Raw genomic sequence first — 22199 nt, 5'->3', positions numbered from 1 at the left:
ATGGATGGATGAATGAAGAGCTATGGTCTCTGCCTCTTATTAGGAAAATAGAATATGGCATTGTCCTGTAAGTCAGGAGATCGGGGTTCTGGTCCAGGTTTACTGGAAATACTATGCAGCCTTGGACAAGCAGTGCCCCACTCTGGGTGTCAATTTGCCCATCAGGCAGCTAATCCCTGAGGTCTCGAAGTGTATGAGAGTAAGTGGCGGAGAAAGGTGGGGAAGCCTGGTACCACAGGATTTGACTTCTGTTTGGCTCCAGCCTAACACTAGGGCTTCGGCCGACGGGAGGCGGCAGCAAAAATCACAGACTAGAAGCCCGGAGTCCCGCGCCGGGACCGCCGGCTTCCTTGGGCCGACGTCACTGGGGCGCGACGGCGTGGTCCTCCCGTCCCCGAGGCGGCAGCGGTTCAGAAGGTTCCCCCCGGCAAGGGCGAGCGCCGACCTAATGGAAGGTCAAACAATACTCGAGTCTCTCTAATGCTCAGTTTTCAGCAAACCACCTTCTGCCACCCTCCTTCCCACTTCACCCTTACCCGGCACAGGAAGCCAGGGGATACGAGTCCTGCCCCAAGCGTCCAGTGCTGGACCCTAGCGCGGCTGCGCAGGGCACGTGCGCTTCTCCGGAGTCCCGGCGATTGGCTGTGACGTAACTTCCGGCGTGAGCGGCGAAAGCCGGGAGGGCGAGCGAGAGAGCGAGCAAGCAGCAGGCAGCAGGCGGGCGGGCGGACGGCACGGAGGGAGGGAGCGAGCGAGCGAGCAGTGAGTGAGCCAGCGAGGGCGGCCGCGTCCCTAGAACAGCCGAGATTCTTCCCGTCCCTCTGATCCCCTCCCCGGAGCCCACAGCGCCTCCGGTCTCCTGTGGAGCGGACACGGCCCGGCCCGGCCATGGCCTCGTTGCTGAAGGTGGATCAGGAAGTGAAGCTCAAGGTAGCGGCACCGGTCCGGGCCTCCTGACCCCTCGCTTCGATCCCCAAGCAGTCTGACCGGCTTCCCACTCCCCGTGGCGTCTTTGTCTCCCTGGGGACACCAGCTCTGAGCTTCCGCTCAGCTCAGCCCAGCCCCCCACTCCCGGAGATGGCATCGGGGGAGAGGATAATAAAGGGTGGCCTTCTGAACCACGTCTGGTGGTGGAGAGCCCCGGTGAGACCTCCGCAGACACGTGGTGGACGCAGCACTTTAGGCCAGTGACAGCTGGAAGTCCCCCAGCTCCGTAACGTTCCCCGCCTCCGGATGCTACTGCTACTCTCTCTGCCCCTACCCTTGGTGTCAGACCTGCTTGGTATCCAAGGCTAGGTCTGGATGGGGGCTTGGCACGTTTGTGAGCTCATATCTCCCCTGTCTACCTGCCTTTTGTTTGCTCTCAAATTCAGACAGCTTCAGACTCAGGGAGGGAGGGTGAGAGGGAAGACAGGTGGGTGCTACTCTCAAGCCCCGCTTCCCTCTCCTGAGATGGAGAAATGGATCCTCAAAAAGATAAAGTATTTGCAGTCTGGGGGCCTCTCAGCTTCTCATTACAATTATAAGGTGAGGGGAAGACAGCTGGATTTGGGTTTTCCCATCCTGCTGGTACCCCTGTTGCCACCTACTGACTTGCTGTTACTGAATTGCTCTCTTTGTTAATTTTAGGTTGATTCTTTCAGGGAGCGGATCACAAGTGAGGTGAGTGCAATAAATAGAAAAATAAGTGTTGGTTGATAGTTCGGAATTTCCCAGAGAAGAGATCTATAGAGAGAGACCTTCCCGCAGTTATTAATTGAAGTGTATTTTCCTTCATATTCAGGCAGAAGACTTGGTGGCAAATTTTTTTCCAAAGAAGTTGTTAGAACTCGATAGTTTTTTGAAGGTGAGAGAGACCCTTTTCTTTTCTTCAAAACCCTCCCTCCTTTTTTTGGCTCTGGTCTTTCTGTCAAATGGGAGAAATCATGTGTTGCTTCTATTTTGTTTTGTACAGTAAAACACTCTATTTCTTGCCCTTCAAATGAAATACTTCTTTGTTCATTTTGAAAAGACTAATATTGTTTTGGGGGTGGGTGTCTCTCTTTCAGGAACCAATCCTAAACATCCATGACCTAACTCAGATCCACTCAGACATGAATCTCCCAGTCCCTGACCCCATTCTTCTCACCAATAGCCACGATGGACTGGACGGTGTGAGTGTCCTGCGTTTTTCTTTGTATTCTGAAGCAGTAGTTCTCTGTTCTCTACTTCCTAGTCAATTTGAACATGTACAGAGGAAACAGTGGCATTAGGATCTAGGAATGAGGGCTCTTACAGACATGCTGATTCCAGTATACCACTTTTAGACCCTGATTTTCATTTATAGCATGAAGTGTATAACCTGATGCTACTCTGGCCTAGAGTGAGTGCCACATAAGACTGATAGCTGCAGGTTCCCTCCAGTTGTCTGGTCTGTCCCTGTGGCTCTAAGCAAGATTTTTCTCACCTATGTCAGTGTCTTATTTTTCTTTTTCCTTTAAAGATTTTATTTATTTATTTTGACAGAGGGAGATACAGTGAGAGAGGGAGTACAAGTGGGGGGAGTGGAAGAGGGAAAAGCAGGCTTCCTGCCAAGCAGAGAGCCCAATGCGGGGCTCGATCCCAGAACCCTAGGATCATTACCTGAGCCGAAGGCAGATGCTTAACAGCTGAGCCCCTCATGTGCCCCTGTGTCAGTGTCTTGAGTATTGTTACAGGATGAGCAGTTTTTATTGTGTATTGGACTGTAGTCCCTGTCTTTGTTAGGTATCTTTAGCACCTAGTGCTTGTCAAGTTACATGACCACGTTTTATAATAACAGTGATAACACTGTATTGTTGTTTGAGTTACTGTCTCATTGATAGAGCTTGCAATTCTGGAAAGCAGAAGCTGTCGTAATCAACTTTGTATCCCCAGCACCTAGTTCTATATCTGGTACATAATAGGTGCTAAGCACATGTTTGTTGATTGAATATTGTGCTTCTTTGTGGAACCAGAAGATGTGTACATATTCCCTTAATGATCCTCACCCTGCATTGACTGGTTCATTTTTCCTGTTGTTTATAGTATCCCCTCCCCCCAAGTGCTTAATATGTCAGTTGAAAGGTTGATCTTCCCAACTAGAGTGTAAGTTGCTTTGTGGCAAGAATCTATCCTTAAAGCCCTGTATGTGCTTAGAAAATTGTGTATAAATTAAAACAACCTGTGGGGCAAAGTTACCCGAAGGGGAACTTGTGATAGGGATATGGGTGTGAAGAGCAGGCTAATTCCTGTCTCTATCCATAGCCCACTTACAAGAAGCGAAGGTTGGATGAGTGTGAAGAGGCCTTCCAAGGTAAGAGCCAGCCCTACCACAGCTACTCCCTGGTTTGCAGCCCTGAGCAGGGGGATTGATCTGGCAGTCTCTGATCAGGAAATAAGATCAGACTTGATTTTCCAGAGTTCCCATTCCCACGTTCTCCAAACGTGGTCATAATTTAGCACCCAAAACCTAATGTCCCAGTAAACAGGGAGGGCTTTGCTTAGTGCAGACTGCCAAGGGAGAGAGGTTGGAGGTGGCTGCACATTTCAGGTTTTTCACAGAAGTCCAAGTTCCACATTATTTTCTCTTCAGTAATCATTGGTACATTAAATCTTTAGAGCGTATTATCATTTCCTGTTATTCAGACTTTTGGCATACTTTAGACACTCATTTGTTAATCCATACATTTTCTTTTTTTGATTCTGTTGGTGGGGTCATGGTTTGTAGGTAGGATTGTGGCAGATAAAAGGCAGAGGTCCTAGCATCTCATGGCTCTGGGGAAGGAGAGAGAAAGGTGGGGGGTGGGGGTGTTAATGTCCTGCCCTCCACCCCAGTCGTTTGACCTTCTTCATGTCCCTGCCAGGAACCAAGGTGTTCGTGATGCCCAATGGGATGCTAAAAAGCAACCAGCAACTAGTGGACATTATTGAGAAAGTGAAACCTGAGATCCGGCTGCTGATTGAGAAATGCAACACGGTGAGGCAGGGGCTAGTGACCTATGGGCTGATCCCAAAAAGCCTGGCTTGAACTATGAAAAGTGTTGGATGTGGGGCAGGAAGTATGGAGATGATAGAGGAGTTAGCACATGAAGTATCGTGGCTCCCTTGCTCCCAGCATCTGGTCCTAGTTAGCAGCATGGGCTGTATACTTCATGGCTTTGGCAGAAAAAACAAGGATCCTCATATGTACATATTGGTCCTCTCACCCTTCAGGTCAAAATGTGGGTACAGCTCTTGATTCCCAGGATAGAAGATGGGAACAACTTCGGGGTATCCATTCAGGTAACGTGCTTGCATACAAACTGGAGAGGAAGGTTCAGAAGGCTTACTCTCCTTTTCAACCTGCTTTGTTTGTTTTCCCCTGGTCTGCTCTTTGGATGACATGGAAATGACTTGACCTCAACACCTGAGTTTTTTGTTTTGTTTTGTTTTTTTAGGAGGAGACAGTTGCAGAACTAAGAACTGTTGAGAGTGAAGCTGCATCTTATCTGGACCAGATATCTAGGTAGGACTTCTTGGGCTTGGCCCAGGAATTGGGGGCTGGTGACATGGCAAGCACTGTCCAGGGTCTCATGCAACTTCCTTTTCTACTCTCTCCTTTTAGATATTATATTACAAGAGCCAAATTGGTTTCTAAAATAGCTAAATATCCCCATGTGGTAAGTAAGGGTTTGGGGTCTGAGGGTGGACGTGGAAGGGAAAGGGAGGAGTGGCCATTGCCCGGCAAGAGCTGCCTACGGACAGGCTGGCCTCGAGACTAGGCTTTTCCTCCCTCCTTTCAGGAGGACTATCGTCGCACCGTGACAGAGATTGATGAGAAAGAATATATCAGCCTTCGGCTCATCATATCAGAGCTAAGGAATCAGTATGTAAGTAGCCTTGGTCCCTGCCCTCAGTCACCCTGGCTGTTTGTCCTGGCTCTCATTCTCTTGCCGCTCCCTGGGGTTTGAGATGGAGGATGGAGTGGGATAAAATGAAGAGGGTAAATTCTCATCAGCTGAGTGTTGAGAATTAGAAGCTCATTGAGAGTGTGTGGCTGGGGATCTCCCTTTCTGTCTGGATGGCAGGGAGTGCTGTGCAGTGTAGTTGTGAAGGTGTGGGCAGTGGAGTCAGACAGGCTCGGGTTCAGAGCCAATTCTTCCTGTAATCTGGCCTTGAGCAAGTTGTTGAACCTTAAACTTCAGTTTTTTTCATCTGTAAGATGGAACATCATATCTATGGCATGAAGATGGGGTTTTTTGTTTTGTTTTGTTTTTTACAAAGATGGTTTTTAAAAAATGAGTGAAATAGGGGTGCCTGGGTAGTGCAGTTCGTTAAGCATCCAACTCGTGATTTCAGCTCAAGGCTTGATCGTGCATAGTGGGACTGAGCCCTGCATCGGGCTCCACAGTCAGCCCGGAGTCTGCTTGAGGTTCTCTCCCTCTGCCCCTCCCCTCACTCATGTGCATGCGTGCACTCTCTCTTAAATAAATAAATCTTTTAAAATAAATAAATAAATAAATAAATAGAGTAACACGTTGAAAGACCCAGTACCAATTGTTGGTTATGATAGGTGCTCAAGAAATGTTAGTTGTTATTAGACGCCTGGGGCCTGGGAAGCTCCCAGGGACCCCTGGTGTTGGGATCCCTGAGCTGGGGTTCCAGTGAGTGAGATTGGGATTCCGCATATGATTGCTTGGGGCTTTGTGGGGGGTATCTGGTTTCTTTGGGAGGTTGGGGTGGAACAAATTTGATTCCCTGGCCTCTTCTCCCAGGTCACTCTACATGACATGATCCTGAAAAATATCGAGAAGATCAAACGGCCCCGGAGCAGCAATGCAGAGACACTGTACTGAGGCCAGGGCCAGGGCCAGGGGACTCTGTGAGTCTGGCTCAAGACCGACATTGCCTTGGTTTGTTACATGACTATCGTGATGGGGAAACTGGCTGGAAATAGTAATCCCACCTCTCTCTGTTTTTAGTTAGAGTCTAATGAAACTCTCATGTAGTTCTGTGACGTGTTTACCTCTTTTTTCAGGCCTCAGGAACTCTTCTATTTCCTTCCCTAATGCCCCACACCCGACATGTCCTAATTTCTGGAGAAGTCCAGCTTTGTGTGTGCAGGACGTTGGCACAAGAATACTTGTGTTTTCTCTCCCTGCCCTCGCCCTTCTGTGTCTTGAGCTTTGTGTTGTTTTTTTTCCCCCCTTCTGTTGACTAGTTGATTAGAAGCTGAGGGAACTGGAAGGAAAGTGCTAGGTGTTGGGGGGTGCTGTCCAGCTCCTCTCTGATGTCAGGTTAGTGTCTCTTGCCACTGTGTGGGACATTGGATTCTCCCCCCAGTTTCCCTGATGATAACTTAGGGTCTCCCATCTGCATACATCCCACCTTGAACCTGATCATGACAAGAAACACCTTAGGCCTTCTGCCAAGTCCCTAGCTCCTTGAGATGTTTTTATACCTAGGATTTTCACATACATATATGTGTGTGATAGACACATACGTACAGACATGCACGCACATGCCTTCCTACTCCATTATATGATTTCTCCATCCCATCGTCTGTTGTTGTCCCGTCACCCCCATCCCATGAATTCTGTCACACACACATCATTCAGAAGCTGATAGTAGTCTTAGTCCTCACCTACCGGGGCCCATCGTTCTGCTATTATGTATATATAGCCTCTCGGTGCCCAGAGGCTGATGAATTGGAGGAGAGATGAGAATCAGAGGATTTGGGGGAAGGCCCCTTCCTCTGCGACTCGGGTCTTTTGGGGCGTTACTGCAAAGGCTGGTCCTCTGACTCCTGGGTGCCTCTTCTAGGCCAGTTGTAAATCGGGGTGAGTTGTCTGCAGCTGTGAAGGCCAGATACTGCTGCTTCTGTTGGGCTTTCCTGTGGGACAGATAGTTCTCTTATTTATAGTATTGTGCTTCCAAGGAAAGCAGCACCTGCGTATATGTGTGTGTACGTGCACACACCTGCGTGTATGCATTGTGTGTATGTGAAAATCCGCTGGGCAAGTCAAAACCACAGAAGAGTTGCCTCCTGTTCCTCAAATCTTCCCGAGCTCTCACTTGTTACAGCTTTTCTCCTAACCCTCCACAAAGCCCCACTTTCATTCTGCCGCTACTGGAGGGTCTGTATCTGCGGTCAGCCTGCCAGTGACTCTCTCTGTGTCTGTTTCTGACTTTAATTCTTCCCCTGTCTTCCTCTTGCCTTCAACCCCAACCACATTTCCACCCAGCTGCATCATTTTTACTCCCGGTATGCTATAGAGAAGGAGTCAGGATGCTGTCTTCCCATGAATAGTACTCAGTAACAAACCAATTGCATTTTAGTTGGGCAGTGTCCCTACCTACCCTCCAGATCCCTTCCAGCTAACCCCCACCCCCCACCATGTGTTTCTCAGTTTCCCTTTTTGTTTGTTGGATTATTCTGCTGCCCCTTCTCACTCTATCACCCTTGGATCGTAATGTAAAATTCTTTTACCATGTCAAGAAATTATTAAAAATGCAGGTACTTTGACCTCTTTCTAAAGCTGCAGACCCTGTTGCGATGCTCTTGGTGGCTAGGGACATGCCCACACTCAGGTGCGTGCCTGTGGGACCCCCCACCTCCACGTACACCTCCAGCCACCCTATTGGGTGTTTTTATACCAGTTGAGCTGCCTCTTTTCTCTCAAATAGTGGAAAGGCTGAGGCTTCTGCCTACCAAGAGGCAGGGGTGGGTCCTTCATTTGTGGTCAGTCTGAATTATGTGAAGGTTAGCTCTTCCCAAACCGCTAAGCTGCTTCTGTCTAACCTGCCCAGATGGCAGTGCCTTGCTCCCTCTGCCCGTTGATACCCAGGAACTGCCAGTAGAGGCTGCTCTAGTTCCGTGGCTGGGGGATCACCTGGTTTGAGGCACAGCCTACCGGCTCATTTTCTTGACCTTCGATGAATTCTCCCCACTGAATAGTGTCTTAAATTTCTTGAGGAGATGCCAGGGATTCCTGCTTTGGGTTTTCCAATGACTTGGGAGGGCCGTCTAGGATTCTAGCTGTCTCTGAAATAAAGCTTCCTCAACTTCAACCTTGCAGAGTAGCCTTTTGATACCCAGTGATTCCCTCACTGATTCTCTGCAAAAAGAGATTTAAGGTCTGAAACGGAGGAACGTCTGCTGTATTCTGTTTCAGAGCTCAGTAGCAGTAGCTAACAATTTTTGAATGCCTCCCCAGTGTTGGGCTCTGTTAAGTGCTTTATGTGAATGAGCATATTTAATTTTCATGAGTCTGGGGTAGGTGACTTCTCCCTTATGGGTGAAGACAGTGAAATTCATGAGAAGTAACTCCTCTGAGGTCCCACAGCATAGTGATCTGACCGCTGAGCCCGGGTGCTCACCTTTCCTTTCCCTCCGACTAGCTAGAAGAGACCTGATACTTTTACCAAGCAAGAAGAGACCTGATACTTTTACCTCTGGCAGCCGGCCAAGCACTTAACTGGGCTGTGGGTTGTGGGAATATTGGCAGGTGGTCCTTGCGAGGAGGCAGGGAAATGGATAATTCTGGCGCCTGCCTGCAGCACACGGCACTTAACTGGGCGTCTGAGGTTTGCATTCTCCCTCAGACCTGTTCTGAGTGCAAGGTGGAGTTTAGAGTTAATCCACATGGCCCTCTAGTCTGGTCTGAGTGACAGCAGTCAGGACTCCTGTCGGGCGGCGGCCAGGAGCCCAGGGGCAGGGGAGAGCCTATGCACGTGGAAGGAGTGCCTGGAGCCAAACCACGGAACAGAAAATTGGAACCGAATTATATAAATTAAGGTCAGAAATTTCCTGTCCAGCCCACAGGGTGGAGTTTTCTCCATCCCTATCCATCCTACTGAATATAAGCCCCGATTTGATGTTAGTAACTGGAAGGAGCCGCTGGTAGGACTCTCCTTAGCTCTCCGCATTCACCATGAATCTCAAGGTAGTGCTCGTATTCCTGGCATTGTCCCTCATTACCATCTTTGCCCTGGCCTATGTCTTGCTGACCAGCCAAGGTGGCTCCAGCCAGCCTCCCCGCTGCCCCTCCGTGTCCCCCAGCGCCCAGCCCTGGACACACCCCGGCCAGAGCCAGCTGTTTGCAGACCTGAGCCGAGAGGAGCTGACAGCTGTGACGAGCTTCCTGACCCAGCAGCTAGGGCCAGGCCTGGTGGATGCAGCCCAGGCCCGCCCCTCGGACAACTGCATCTTCTCGGTGGAGCTGCACCTGCCCCCCAAGGCTGCCGCCCTGGCCCACCTGGACAGGGGGAGCCCCCCACCTGCCCGGGAGGCACTGGCCATCGTCTTCTTTGGCGGACAGCCCCAGCCCAACGTGAGTGAGCTGGTGGTGGGGCCGCTGCCACGGCCCTCCTACCTGCGGGATGTGACCGTGGAGCGTCACGGGGGCCCCCTCCCCTACCACCGCCGCCCCATGTTGGGAGCTGAGTTTGCCCAGATGTGGAAGCATCTGAAGGAGGTGGAGCTACCCAAAGCCCCAGGCTTTCTGGCTTCTGTCTTAAACTACAATGGCTCCACTTTGGCACCTCTACATGCCACCCCTAGTGGCTTGCGCTCAGGGGACCGTGCTACCTGGATAGCCCTCTACCATAACATCTCAGGTGTTGGGATTTTCCTTCATCCGGTGGGGCTGGAGCTGCTGCTGGACCACAGGGCCCTGGACCCTGCCCGCTGGGCTGTCCAACGGGTCTTCTACCTTGGGCGCTACTATGCAGACTTGGGACAGTTGGAATGGGAGTTTAAGGCTGGCCGCCTGGAAGTGGTTAGGGTTCCTCTCCCCCTGCCAAATGGGGCTTCATCCTTGAAGTCCAGGACCTCCCCAGGTCCTCTCCCCCCTCTTCAGTTCTCACCCCAGGGCTCCCAGTACAGCGTGCAGGGGAACCTGGTGGCATCCTCCCTCTGGACATTTACCTTTGGTCATGGGGTGTTCAGTGGCATGAGGATTTTTGATATTCGCTTCAAGGGCGAGCGAGTGGCCTACGAAGTCAGTGTCCAGGAGTGTGTATCCGTCTATGGTGCCGATTCACCCAAGACAATGATGACCAGGTACTTGGATAGCAGCTATGGACTTGGCCGTCACAGCCGGGGCTTGGTTCGGGGTGTTGACTGCCCCTATCAGTCTACGATGGTGGACATCCACACATTAGTGGGCACAGGGGCAGTCCAGCTGCTCCCAGGGGCTGTGTGTGTGTTCGAGGAGGCACAAGGACTACCCCTTCGGAGGCACCACAATCACCTCGAGAGTCATTTCTATGGTGGTTTGGCTGGCTCGGCCCTTGTAGTCAGGTCTGTGTCCTCTGTAGGCAACTATGACTACATTTGGGACTTTGTACTGCACCCAAATGGGGCGCTGGAAGGGCGGGTTCATGCCACAGGCTATATCAACACAGCTTTCCTGAGTGGGGGTGAGGAGAGCCTCCTCTTCGGAAACCGTGTGGGGGATCGAGTGCTGGGGGCAGTGCACACGCATGCCTTCCACTTCAAGCTGGACCTGGACGTGGCAGGTGAGTGCTCGGGTGAGAACTGAGGCTCGGGGTGGAGCAGAGGGAAGGGAGACCCCCAGATGGAGCCAGAAGCAGCAGAGGGGCAGGCCGGCACAACATACTGTGGTAACAGAGCAGGGGCTGATTGGAGCGTATTCGGCTGCAGTCAGCCTGAAATCCTGGGCGTGCTGGGTATCTGGCCGAAGGTAGAAGGGGTGGCCCTACGCAGCCCTGATTACCCAGCCCCTCCGCCTTGCAGGGGTGGTTGTGAAACTTGGCTTGAATGCAATGGCCAGGCCTGGCGGCCTTTGTCTTGATTGCCTCTGCAGCTAGCGAATTTGCCCCAGCAATTGGGGCTGGATTTGGGGCTCTGAGTTTTCTTCCTGATTCTGGGGGACAGTGAAGGAGGGGAAAGCAGGGGCCTGCGCAGAGGTAGGAAGCAGCCTAAGGAGGTTTTCAGCGTAAAGGTGGTCCTGGGGCACGGGGGTGGGAGGTGCTAGTGAGGGTTGCTTCACAGGATTTCATAAAACAGGACATAGGATGGTGGCCCCACCGTCCTCCTGGGGAGAGCCATCCTACCCCTGCCAGAACATGTCCTCACCGCCGGACCTCTGGTGACATAGCAGGCATGCAGTAGGCTTGCTGCAAGTGTAGAAAGGGGTTTTTCAAGTGGGGCTCAAAGCAGAGAGAGGACTTCCTGCTCCTGATGGATTTTCGTCAAGAGCAAAATAATGAATTTAATCAAATCACAGAACAAAAAAACAGAAATCTACCAGACCCTCGCCAAGCTGAGGAGGGTGGGGGAGAAGGGGCAAGAAGTGGCTACCCAGGTATCATGCTCTGTAACCATGCATCCTTCTTGTCAGACGGTTTCTTACCCTCTAGACCATAAACATGCGGTTTGGGGTTGGAGGAGAACTAAGAAAATAGAATGACTAAATGAACCTATTACCTAAATTATTCTTTGACATATTTGGAATAGGACTTGAATTTGAAGTTTCTCTTCAGCACTTTTGGCATTAAAGAGCCTTGTCTCAGGCAGTGAAGTTGAGTCACAGGTCCTGGATCCCTGGAGTGTGGAGCTGGAGGGACAGGCAGCAGAAGTGCTGGCCTCAGTAGGGCGCGCTCTGCAGGGTGCTGGGGGCCTTCACCATCATTCCTGTTTAAAGGCATGGACACCCCAAACCTGCAGAGCAACACCCAGTGGGGAAGATGGGTGTACGTTACAAGTGCAATTGCGTTCTAGGGAACTTCCAGACAATATAAGATCTCAATCTAGTCCCAGAAAAACAAAAACAACAACACATCAAAGTGGTCCCCAGCTTGTGGAGGTGGAAAGCAAAGTTTCAAGAGCTGGGATGAAGATACAGGGTGCTCTGGAGGGAGACTGGGTTTTTCCAGGCAGCTCCTGCAAGACAAATCTCTCTTTCATGGTTCCAAGAATGTAACTAGCCACCTGCGTGTGCTTTTCCACTTGCAGAGCTCAGCCACAGAACAGCTTTTATTATGCCCGCTGTAGAGATGGAGAGAGAAAAGTAAAGAATCAGCCTAATATCTACCGGGTAGACCGGTGCTAACAGAGCTCTGCGGTGATGGATATTCTCCATCTGCCTTGTCTGATGTGTTAGCCACTCGTCCTATGTGGCCAGTGTGACTGAGGAACTTGAATTCTTAAATGGAACTAGCTACTTGTGACTGGTCATAGCCGTATTGAAAGGGGTGAGGTTCAAAGAGGATGGGCTAGCGCTCGAATCCAGGCCTTCTGGCTCCCAGCACGGTGCTCTCTGACGAGCTCTGCCGCCCTTTGTCAGGCCAGCGCAGCGGGCATCTTTGGGGAGGACAAGGGACTCTCTCACCTGGTGTGGAACTCCTCTCCCCCCTCCCCCGGCAGGGCTGAAAAACTGGGTGGTAGCCGAAGATGTGGTGTTTAAGCCTGTGGCAGCCCCTTGGAGTCCAGAGCACCACCTGCAGCGGCCACAGCTCACCCGGCAGGTCCTCGGAAGGGAGGACCTCACAGCTTTTTCCTTGGGAGAGCCCCTTCCCCGCTACCTTTATCTGGCTGGCAACCAGACTAATGCCTGGGGTCACCAGCGCGGGTACCGGATCCAGATCCACAGCCCCCTCGGCCTACACATGCCCCTGGAGAGCGACATGGAGAGGGCCCTCAGCTGGGGGAGGTGAGGAGGGCTCTGGGCACTGGGTGGTAGGGAAGGACAGGTCCTCTTCCCCGATCCCAGCTCTTGAAGACCCCAACTCACTGCCCTTGGTTTACCATTCACCCTTGTGCCTCCCCTCAGCTCCAAGTAGATATGGGATGGGAAATGCTGTCCCACAGAACCTGGTCCAAAGGACTTCGAGGCCGAGAATGGCCCCTGACATTTCCTGATACCACCTTCCTTCAACATTCCTGGTCAGATACCAGCTCGTGGTGACCCGGAGGAAGGAGGAGGAGTCACAGAGCAGCAGCATCTATTACCAGAATGACATCTGGACCCCCACTATGGCCTTTGCTGACTTCATCAACAATGAGACCCTCTTAGGAGAGGTTGGTAGCCCTAGAGGCAGAGGAGAAGGGCAACTGAAGCCTGACGTCTTGGCTGCCCAGCCCCTGACCGTAGGTTGGAGGGAATGGTAGGTTTCCAGTTCTCCGATTCAGGGGCCAATGCAGGTCATCCCTCTTGAGGTGAGATTAGCCCAGGGGACAGTGAACACCCTACGGAGCTTCTCACAAGGTCACCCTGCCAGCTATGTGGACCTGGGGCTGGGTGGAGGTGGAAGTGAGGCGGAGGCTAGAGGTTGGGGATTGTGGCTGAGGAGGGGTGGGTCTCTGGGTTTCGCCTCCCCAAAGTCTCAGCCTCTCCCTCTTCCCGCAGGACCTGGTGGCTTGGGTTACAGCCAGCTTCCTGCATATCCCCCATGCTGAGGATGTCCCCAATACAGTGACTCTAGGAAACAGAGTTGGCTTCTTGCTCCGACCCTATAACTTCTTTGATGAAGATCCCTCCATCTTCTCCCCTGGCAGCGTCTACTTTGAGAAGGGCCAGGATGCTGGGCTCTGCAATGTCAACCCCGTGGCCTGCATCCCCAATCTGGCGGCCTGTGTCCCAGACCTGCCCCCTTTCTTTTACCAGGACTTGTAGCCCCAAGGGTGTAGTGGGACAGGGAGGGGAGTTGCTGAGACATTTGTACCTTTCTCTGTTCCCACTTCCTGCTCCCTTGATTTCTATCCTCTTAACATTCGTTAGGAAAGAGTCTCCCACACTGAACCCCTATGTATCCCTTCTGTTAATTCTTATTTCCAGTTCATCTTGTTTAAATGATGGATGTATACAAATGATATGATTATTAAAAAGTTCAAGCGAAACACCACAAATTCTACCACTCAGAAATAGCTAGTGTTCACATCTGGTGAGCATCAAACCAGACGTTTCTTTATGCATGTGCATTGGAATGGAAGAATAGATAGAATTATGTAAAAATAGATGGTGTGTGTGATTTATAATAAAAGGTACTACAAGATTTTTTTTATTGCTCGTGTTTTTTCTATTTGACTTTGGAAGTATCTAGAATCCCCCGGAGAATATTAAGGACTCTGGCCAAGGAAATTAGCAAGGGAAGAAGAGAGGGCAAGAGGGACAGACCAGGCCAAGGAATGCCGCTTGGGAAGCTGCAGGGCTGGGGGTGGGGGGTTTCCTTGGAAGCAGAACAATAGTTCCAAGTTACAGGAAAGGGAACATCTGGCCCTGGAAGGTGGGGGTTGGAGGAAGAAGCCTGGGCAAGGGGGACAAGGGGCTGCTCTGCACAGACCCAGCTCCTTACCGGTGCTGCTTCTCCAGGCTCAACTGGTCAGTTGCATTATTTTTAAACCCCCTCTCCTGCTGCCTCCCCCAGCTCTCCCCAGTTCCAACCCTGACCCAGAGAGCTGAGTCTGATTTGTAGCCTGGAAGACAAAGCCATGTAAGGTCTGTGGAAATCACTGCCGTCCTGCTTCAGGCCCGCCCCCCAAGCCTGGCCTGCCCCGCCCCCTCCCCAGCCTTCCCGTGTCCTTCCCACTCTCCCCACCCTCAGTATCCTGAGCGGCTGAACACTGGGAACCTCAGCCAGAGTCCAAGAGGCCCCCCACCCCCCGCCTCCCCTCCATATAGGATAAGAGAGATCTCACTCTGCTGACCTGAGAACACACATCTCTACTCTGGTTCACGGACAATGAACCAGAAGACCACTCTGGTGCTCCTCGCTCTAGCCGTCATCACCATTTTTGCCTTGGTGTGTGTCCTACTAGCCGGCAGGGGAGGAGATGGGGGTGAACCTGGCCAAGCTCCTCACTGTCCCTCCGTGTCCCCCAGCACCCAGCCCTGGACACACCCCGGCCAGAGCCAGCTGTTTGCAGACCTGAGCCGAGAGGAGCTGACAGCTGTGATGAGCTTCCTGACCCAGCAGCTAGGGCTAGGCCTGGTGGATGCAGCCCATGCCCGCCCCTCAGACAACTGTATCTTCTCGGTGGAGCTGCACCTGCCCCCCAAGGCCGCCGCCCTGGCCCATCTGGACAGGGGGAGCCCCCCACCTGCCCGGGAGGCACTGGCCATCGTCTTCTTCGGCGGACAGCCTCAGCCCAACGTGAGTGAGCTGGTGGTGGGGCCACTGCCACGGCCCTCCTACCTGCGGGATGTGACGGTGGAGCGTTACGGGGGCCCCATCCCCTACCACCGCCGCCCCGTGTTGCTCCAAGAGTACCTGGACATAGACCGGCTGATCTTCGACAGAGAGCTGCCCCAGGCTGCTGGCCTCCTCCACCACTGCTGCTTCTACCAGCGCCAAGGACAGAACCTGGTGACGATGACCACGGCTCCCCGAGGTCTACAGTCAGGGGACCGGGCCACCTGGTTTGGCCTCTACTACAACATCTCGGGGGCCGGGTTTTTCCTGCACCCCGTGGGGTTGGAGTTGCTGGTAGACCACAAGGCTCTGGACCCTGCCCGCTGGACCATCCAGAAGGTGTTCTTTCAAGGCCGCTACTATGAGAGTTTGGCCCAGCTGGAGGACCAGTTTGAGGCAGGCCTGGTGAATGTGGTGCTGGTCCCTGACAATGGCACAGGTGGGTCCTGGTCCCTCAAGCCCCAGGGGCCCCCCGGTCCGCCGCCGCCTCTGCAGTTCTATCCCCAGGGCCCCCGCTTCGGTGTCCAGGGGAGTCGAGTGACCTCCTCATTGTGGACTTTCTCCTTTGGTGTTGGAGTTTTCAGTGGCCCCAGGATCTTTGACATTCGCTTCCAGGGAGAACGACTAGCTTATGAGATCAGCCTCCAGGAGGCCTTGGCTGTCTATGGTGGAAATTCCCCTGCAGCAATGCTGACCCGCTATATGGACGGCGGCTTTGGCATGGGCAAGTACTCCACCCCCCTGACCCAGGGGGTGGATTGCCCCTACGGGGCCACCTACGTGGACTGGCACCTCCTTCTGGAATCACACACCCCCAAGACAATACGCGATGCCATTTGCGTATTTGAACAGAACCAGGGCCTCCCCCTGAGGCGACATCACTCAAATTTCTACTCCCACTATTTTGGGGGCCTTGCAGAGACAGTGCTGGTGGTCAGATCTGTGTCGACCATGCTCAACTATGACTACGTGTGGGATATGGTCTTCCACCCCAACGGGGCCATAGAGGTCCGACTCCACGCCACCGGCTACATCAGCTCAGCCTTCCTCTTTGGTGCCGCCCGAAGGTACGGGAACCGGGTTGGGGAGCACACGCTGGGCACGGTCCACACCCACAGCGCGCACTTCAAGGTGGATCTGGATGTAGGAGGTAAGGCATCCCTGGGGAAGCAAGGACTCCCAAAAAGGTATCTCTTTGCTTTGGGGGTTGTGGACGTTATCCAGGAAGGACGAGTTGAGCGGGAAGGTTGGCTGCTGCATTTTCTTTTGCTCCCAGCTCACTGGCTGGGTACAGAGCTGCCACCCTTCCCCTCCACATGACCTCATCAGAAAATCTTGCGAAATGGCAAAGCTCGGGGAGGAGGACGGATCTGGGCTCACAAGATCCGCTTTGCCCTCGTCCCCCTCTTGTTCCCACAGAGGCCCCACTTCAGGGAGGCGGCCATGTTTCATAGTTCATTCCTCTGTGTCTGGCCTGTGGCGCCGAGGTTTTGGAGGACCTGTTTGCCTCTTGCCGAGTTCCTGGCACACGCACACTGGTCGTATAGCCCCAGGTTATACATTTCCTTTGGGAGTGAGCCCCCCTTTTTCTGGGTACCATACCCTTAAATACAAGGCAGTAAAGTGGGTGCTGTGGGATGTTCCGATAGCTCCTGGGGTTGGTGGTCACACAGAGACACACATGATGTCTTGGAGTCCGTCTCCTCGCTTTGAGTCCACCACCCATTTTATTCTGGTCTGTCGGAGATGAGTCAAAGCCTTGCTGGGCCAGCCTTCTCTCTGCCCCTTCCACTCTTCTCCCTCTCAGATCCAGGGGCCACCTGCCCGCCCTGCCAGCTTGCTGCCCCGTCTGGCTCCAACTTTCCTAGAAGGCCCTTCCCCTCAGAGCGCAGCTCCAGCCTGCCCTTCAGCTCCCCCACCCCCCACTCCAGTGTGGCCTTAGCCAGGCCCACACCCTTCCCTGTCCCCGGAGCGCCACAGGTCAGTCAGGCTTCCTGCTTTTGCTCCTGTGTCGCCCCCTCCTAGAACACCCAGCTGGGTCATCTTTCAAGCCTGAAAGGCACCCAGGAAGGCCCCCTTTTCCTGCCTGCACCTGTATTCCTGTGACCTTGGACCTTGAATGTGCTCCTCTCACACTGGCCGCCTTTCAGGGCTTTACCTTCCACAGCCTCCGTGAGAGCCGGAGGAAGGGGATGGGGTTTCACTCCCCTGTGCCTCCCAGGGCTGAGCCTGGTCCTCTCCAGTGTGAAGGGTTAGTGAATTAGTCCCTGAAGAAATACTTTATAGGTCAATAGCTTTGGCTGAAAGACCAGAGGTTTCCTGGGGAGGAGGAAGGAAGCAGGGTCACACTCCATCCTGGGTTTCTCCTTGGCCCCACTCTGAGGTGGTGAGTGGCGGGGAGGGGACAGAGTCCAGAGGCAACAGGGCAGCTGCATGACTGACCCTCCCTCCCCCCCACCTCCATCCCTCCCCTACAGGACTAGAGAACTGGGTCTGGGCTGAGGACATGACCTATGTCCCCACGGCGGTCCCCTGGAGCCCCGAGCACCAGGTGCAGAGGCTGCAGGTGACCCGGAAGCTGCTGGAGACCGAGGAGCAGGCCTCCTTCCCCCTGGGAGGCGCCCGGCCCCGCTACGTGTACCTGGCCAGCAACCACAGCAACAAGTGGGGTCACCCGCGGGGCTACCGCATCCAGGTGCTCAGCTTTGCGGGGGAGCCGCTGCCCCAGAACAGCTCCTTGGAGAGAGCCTTCAGCTGGGGGAGGTGAGTGATAGGGTGTCAGAGAGAAGCTGGGGGAGGAATGAGAGGGAAGGGCGTGTTGGGAGCTCGGTTCAAACCGTACTGGAGCAGAGGTGAGAGCTGCGTTAGGGTTTCCCAGTTATCGAAACGCAAGCTCTGGGCATGTGTTCTCGGTGCCGGGTGAAGGCCCGGGCGGGAGAACCCTTCCCCATTCTGGGTGTGGGGAGAGGCCATCCTATGAGATGGCCGGGGAACGAACAGAAGGGTGTGGAAAGAGGTTGGCCTACCCATCCCGGGGGTCACCAGAGTCATTGTGTGAATGAGACGGGAAGCCCGGGGTCCATGCACTCAGCTCCCTTCCATCATCATAATCAGGCAGCAGGACGGGGTTAGTGACCGTGGAGGCCTGACCAGTGCCTCCCTAGGTACGAGCTGGCCGTGACCCAGCGGAAGGAAGAGGAGCGCAGCAGCACCAGCATCTACAATCAGAACGACCCTTGGGCCCCCACCGTGGAGTTCACTGACTTCATCAACAATGAGACCATTGCTGGAGAGGTCAGCTCCCCCCGGGAGGGTCCTGGGAGGGAGACCAGGGCACAGAGATGAACCCCACCTCCTCTGTAGTTCCCCGACACCGTCTGGCCTCCCAAGGCCTAGAGCTGACTCCTGCCTTCCTGCATCTTTACCTGCTGAGGGAGACTTCCCAAGCTGGGAGCTCATTTGCTGAGACACTGGCCGAGGCCCCAGGGCTCCAGGAGGGCTGAAAGGCAGGCTCTCTTGTGTCTAACCCTTTGCTCGTATCTGGCTTGACTTCTGAGGGATTCATTTATGAATGTCAGCCTTTTCTGCCTCTTCAACCCTGATCTCCCGGCTCCATCCTCATCTCAGTCATAGATGGGGTGGGGGAGAGTGAGGGACAGGTGAGCTGAAATCGCCTGTGGGTGTCCTCCCTCTGGGGTGGGTTAGCCATCGGCGCTGGGATGGGAGATGTCAGAGGTAGAGGGCTCGGGCTGGGACAGGGAGGAGGGGTTTCTCCCAATATGAAACTGACTGAGGCTTTGACTCCTGGGCAGGTAGGACAAACTGCTTAAAGACTTAAGATCCTGGGGCGCCTGGGTGGCTCAGTGGATTAAGCCGCTGCCTTCGGCTCAGGTCATGATCTCAGGGTCCTGGGATCGAGTCCCGCATCGGGCTCTCTGCTCAGTGGGGAGCCTGCTTCCTCCTCTCTCTGTCTGCCTCTCTGCCTACTTGTGATCTCTCTCTGTCAAATAAATAAATAAAATCTTTAAAAAAAAAAAAAAAAAAAAAAGACTTAAGATCCTTTCTCAGCTCAGGTCTTGATCTCAGCATTGTGAGTTCAAGGCCCACGCTGGTCTCCACTGTTGGGCTCCACGCTGGGTGTGGCGCCTTCTTTAAAAAAAAAAAAAAAAAAGACTTAAGATCCTTTTTAGGGAAAGTGGGCTAGTGAGCTAAATCCTCACATCCACGGCTGCTGTAGGAGGCAGGCCTGTCCCTCACGAAGCCAGGCCTCAGGATCCTCTTTCTTCTCCTCTGCCAGGACCTGGTGGCCTGGGTGACAGCTGGTTTCCTGCACATCCCACATGCGGAAGACGTTCCCAACACGGTGACTGTGGGGAACGGCGTGGGCTTCTTCCTCCGACCCTACAACTTCTTTGACCAGGACCCCTCCTTCGAGTCTGCGGACTCTGTCTATTTCCAGGAGGACCAGGATGCCGGGGCCTGCGAGGTCAACCCCCTGGCTTGCCTTCCCCAGGCTGCTGCCTGTGCCCCAGACCTCCCCGCCTTCTCCCACGGGGGCTTCTCCCACAACTAAGGGGTCCCCGGGATGGGGAGTGTGCCAGGGACCCCAGGGCCAGGCTGTGGGGAAAGGAGCAGTGGGCGCTGGGCCAGGAGGCCTGATGCTCTCTTTTCCTTTCTTCCACCTGGAAGCTCCCCGCCTCCCCTTCCCCCCAGGCTCCCTCTCTATGGCCCTCCCTGACACCCCCTCCCTCCTGGGAGCATCCTGAGCCTGTGATGCCTGGCACAGGGGGAGGGGCAGAGATGCGCCTGAGCTTTGTTGACCCCAGACCTGCTGGGTTCCTGTCCCAAAAGAGAAGAATGGCCAGCTGATGCCCGGACGGATGGCCAAGCTTTTCCCAGAAGACTCCTGTTTTTTTTGCTTTCTGGTTTTCCCAAATCTTTTTAACCCATCTCCGAGCCTCCTCGCTTCCTCCCTTGGGGAGTGAGGATGGTGTTGTTGCACTGGGAATACTGCTCTAGAAACCCTGGGATAGTCCCCTTGAAGCCCCAGGGCAGGGTTCCTGCCAGGCCAACACCTCCAAGGATGAGCTAGAAGGAGTTCTTTAGCCCACATTCCTCTTACCCTCCTCACCCTCTCCCTTCCCCCGCCCACTGCCTCCTCTTCCTGTTCCTACTTGTTCTTATAGCCTGGGATTTCTCTCCCAGCCCTGGGAGGACGTTCCTCTGTCCTCATGCTCCCCTAGTCTTTATTTCTAACGTAGGTCTCTTCTCCTGGCTCTCTGTCCATGGAAGTCTCAGAATGCAGAGGACAGCTAGTTTCAGAGGACAGCCCCGTCTGTCCCCCTGTGTCTGTCACAACTGGAGGCAGAGTGGTCCCCACCCCTGTCCCGGGGCAGGCTGTGGGTCCCGGAAGTTCTCTCCCTGGCAATTCTCTCCGTCCCCTTTGTATTCACCTGCTTTGCACCCTCTGGCAAAGGAGGGCCACACAGCAACAGCTCAAGGGAGCACTTGAGGCGGATCTGTGGGCACTGGGGTATTGAGGAGTGGTCATTCATGCCAGGGGTGTGAATGAGCCCATGTACTCCAGCAGCAGACCCTGACGGCACGTGGGCGCCAAGGGTGGGAAGCAGTGAGACCTTGGATCTCCAGGAGCCACCACTTGTAGCCATGCCAAGGAAATGGGGAGTGGCTCCCACCACGCCACTGTCTCTCAGGGGACCTGGGTGAGGGGTGGGTGTGCCCAAAGTGAGAGATTGCAAACCAGAGAAACATCCTTTCCCAGAGGACTGATGAACTAAATTGCCTCATGGTCTTACAACACAGTGCTGTGCAGCTCTAACAAGAAGGCTCTCTCTGTGTGTACTAATAGGGAGTGATGTTCCAGTGAAACGGCAAGGCACGGAAGTGTGGGTGGCGCCCTTCTCCCTCGTGTGGTAGAAAGGAGGAAACTATAAGTACATATTTACTTATATATGCATATTCAGAAGAAACCAGTGATAACTGGTTGTTTTTTGCAGAAGGGAACTGGGAGGCGGGGTGGGGGAGGGAGGGTACTTAGCATTCTATACCCTTTTGTATATTTTGAATTTTGAGCCATGTGACTGTATTCCTTGTTCAAAATAAATTAAAAAACAAAACAAAAAAAAACAAAAAAAAAAAACAAAAAACGGGCCCAAACAGGACCCGACTTTGTTTGTTATTTTGTTATTGACAAGTCTTTTAGGAAGGGGTGATGGTAGGGGTGAGGTAAAGGGAATGAGGATATGGACCCAGGGACTCAATTTGGTCAAGTTTCTGAGACCCAGAGAAACGGATGCAGCCTCTGACAACTTCTCTGCCCTTTCTCCTACCCCTGTCCATCCCTGAAGACAATGTTAAGCCTCGGTTGTGCTCTCTTGCTCCCTGTCTCCATCTCTGTCTCTCTCTCTCTCTCTCTCTCTCTCTCTCGTTTCCTCTTGGCGTCTCTTAAAATCAGAGACAACAGGGAGCAATGGAGAGAGGGGACTTCTGCTTTGCTGGGAGTCTGGGCCAGGTCAGGAAGTGACGTGTTGGAAAAGGATTTGGGATTCCACTCCGCTCCCGACCAGAAGGAGATCCTAGGTAGGTCACAGAAGTTTCTGCTCCCTTCTGAGCTGCTCCAAGCCCAAGCTCACCTGGGGGTCAATGAAACAGTGGATGGGGACAAGTCAGAGAGCTGGAGAGAAACTAGGATCCAAACTAGGATCCTTCCAGGGAGGAACACTGGAGTAAGGAGAACGGGGCAGTTCAGTTACGGCATGGCCTGGGCAGGAAGCAGAAGGGACAGAACAGACTGAGGGAGAGGAGGGACTGGAGACTGGGACAGAGTAGAAAAGCGATGGATGCCATGGCCAGCTGTGACTCGAACGCTGACTTTGTATTTCCTCTCTCCCTGACCTGAGTAGTTTCTCTATTACATGCAGATCCATTTTCCACCTCGTGTGGCTCCTTCTTACGGCCAGCCGCAGGGCAGTCAGTGCCGGGGGAAGCTGGGGGAAATGGAGAGACGGAATGCTGGTGTCCGCCCCACTCCTTCCCATGTGAAT

The 22199-nt window shown here is 53.5% G+C and overlaps 3 protein-coding genes across 6 annotated transcripts; all 3 read left to right on the top strand.

Annotated features, from left to right (window-relative positions):
* The first annotated feature begins 679 nt into the window (after positions 1-679).
* On the top strand, positions 680-7522 carry PSME3 (proteasome activator subunit 3). Of its 2 annotated transcripts, none has more exons than XM_059148571.1 (11): positions 680-930; positions 1630-1662; positions 1784-1846; positions 2049-2153; positions 3265-3313; positions 3864-3976; positions 4213-4281; positions 4437-4504; positions 4604-4658; positions 4782-4868; positions 5754-7522. In XM_059148571.1, the coding sequence occupies exons 1-11, from the start codon at positions 889-891 to the stop codon at positions 5832-5834; spliced, it is 765 nt and encodes a 254-aa protein (XP_059004554.1). In that variant the 5' UTR covers positions 680-888; the 3' UTR covers positions 5835-7522. The 2 variants fall into 2 exon arrangements, with proteins under 2 accessions (XP_059004554.1, XP_059004553.1); XM_059148570.1 differs by lacking the exon at positions 680-930 and adding an exon at positions 1401-1527.
* Positions 7523-8436: 914 nt separating this feature from the next.
* On the top strand, positions 8437-13998 carry AOC2 (amine oxidase copper containing 2). 2 transcript variants are annotated; one of them, XM_059148568.1, is made up of 4 exons: positions 8437-10500; positions 12371-12656; positions 12895-13024; positions 13353-13998. In XM_059148568.1, the coding sequence occupies exons 1-4, from the start codon at positions 8913-8915 to the stop codon at positions 13617-13619; spliced, it is 2271 nt and encodes a 756-aa protein (XP_059004551.1). In that variant the 5' UTR covers positions 8437-8912; the 3' UTR covers positions 13620-13998. The 2 variants fall into 2 exon arrangements, with proteins under 2 accessions (XP_059004551.1, XP_059004552.1); XM_059148569.1 differs by lacking the exon at positions 13353-13998 and having other exon boundaries at positions 12777-13019.
* A 536-nt stretch (positions 13999-14534) lies between these two features.
* LOC131816380 (membrane primary amine oxidase) lies at positions 14535-21205 on the top strand. Of its 2 annotated transcripts, none has more exons than XR_009348033.1 (4): positions 14535-16285; positions 17613-17898; positions 18250-18429; positions 19433-19571. XR_009348033.1 is itself a non-coding variant. In XM_059149063.1 (4 exons), exons 1-4 carry the CDS (start codon positions 14686-14688, stop codon positions 19706-19708), a joined length of 2292 nt encoding a protein of 763 aa, XP_059005046.1. In that variant the 5' UTR covers positions 14535-14685; the 3' UTR covers positions 19709-21205. The 2 variants fall into 2 exon arrangements, 1 of the variants encoding a protein (XP_059005046.1); XM_059149063.1 differs by having other exon boundaries at positions 18300-18429; positions 19433-21205.
* The last annotated feature ends 994 nt before the right edge of the window (positions 21206-22199 follow it).

Source organism: Mustela lutreola, chromosome 15 (assembly GCF_030435805.1).
Source record: "Mustela lutreola isolate mMusLut2 chromosome 15, mMusLut2.pri, whole genome shotgun sequence".
NCBI lineage: Eukaryota > Metazoa > Chordata > Mammalia > Carnivora > Mustelidae > Mustela > Mustela lutreola.
The sequence above is the reverse complement of the archived record's forward strand: the minus strand, read 5'-3'. Positions and strand labels throughout refer to the sequence as shown.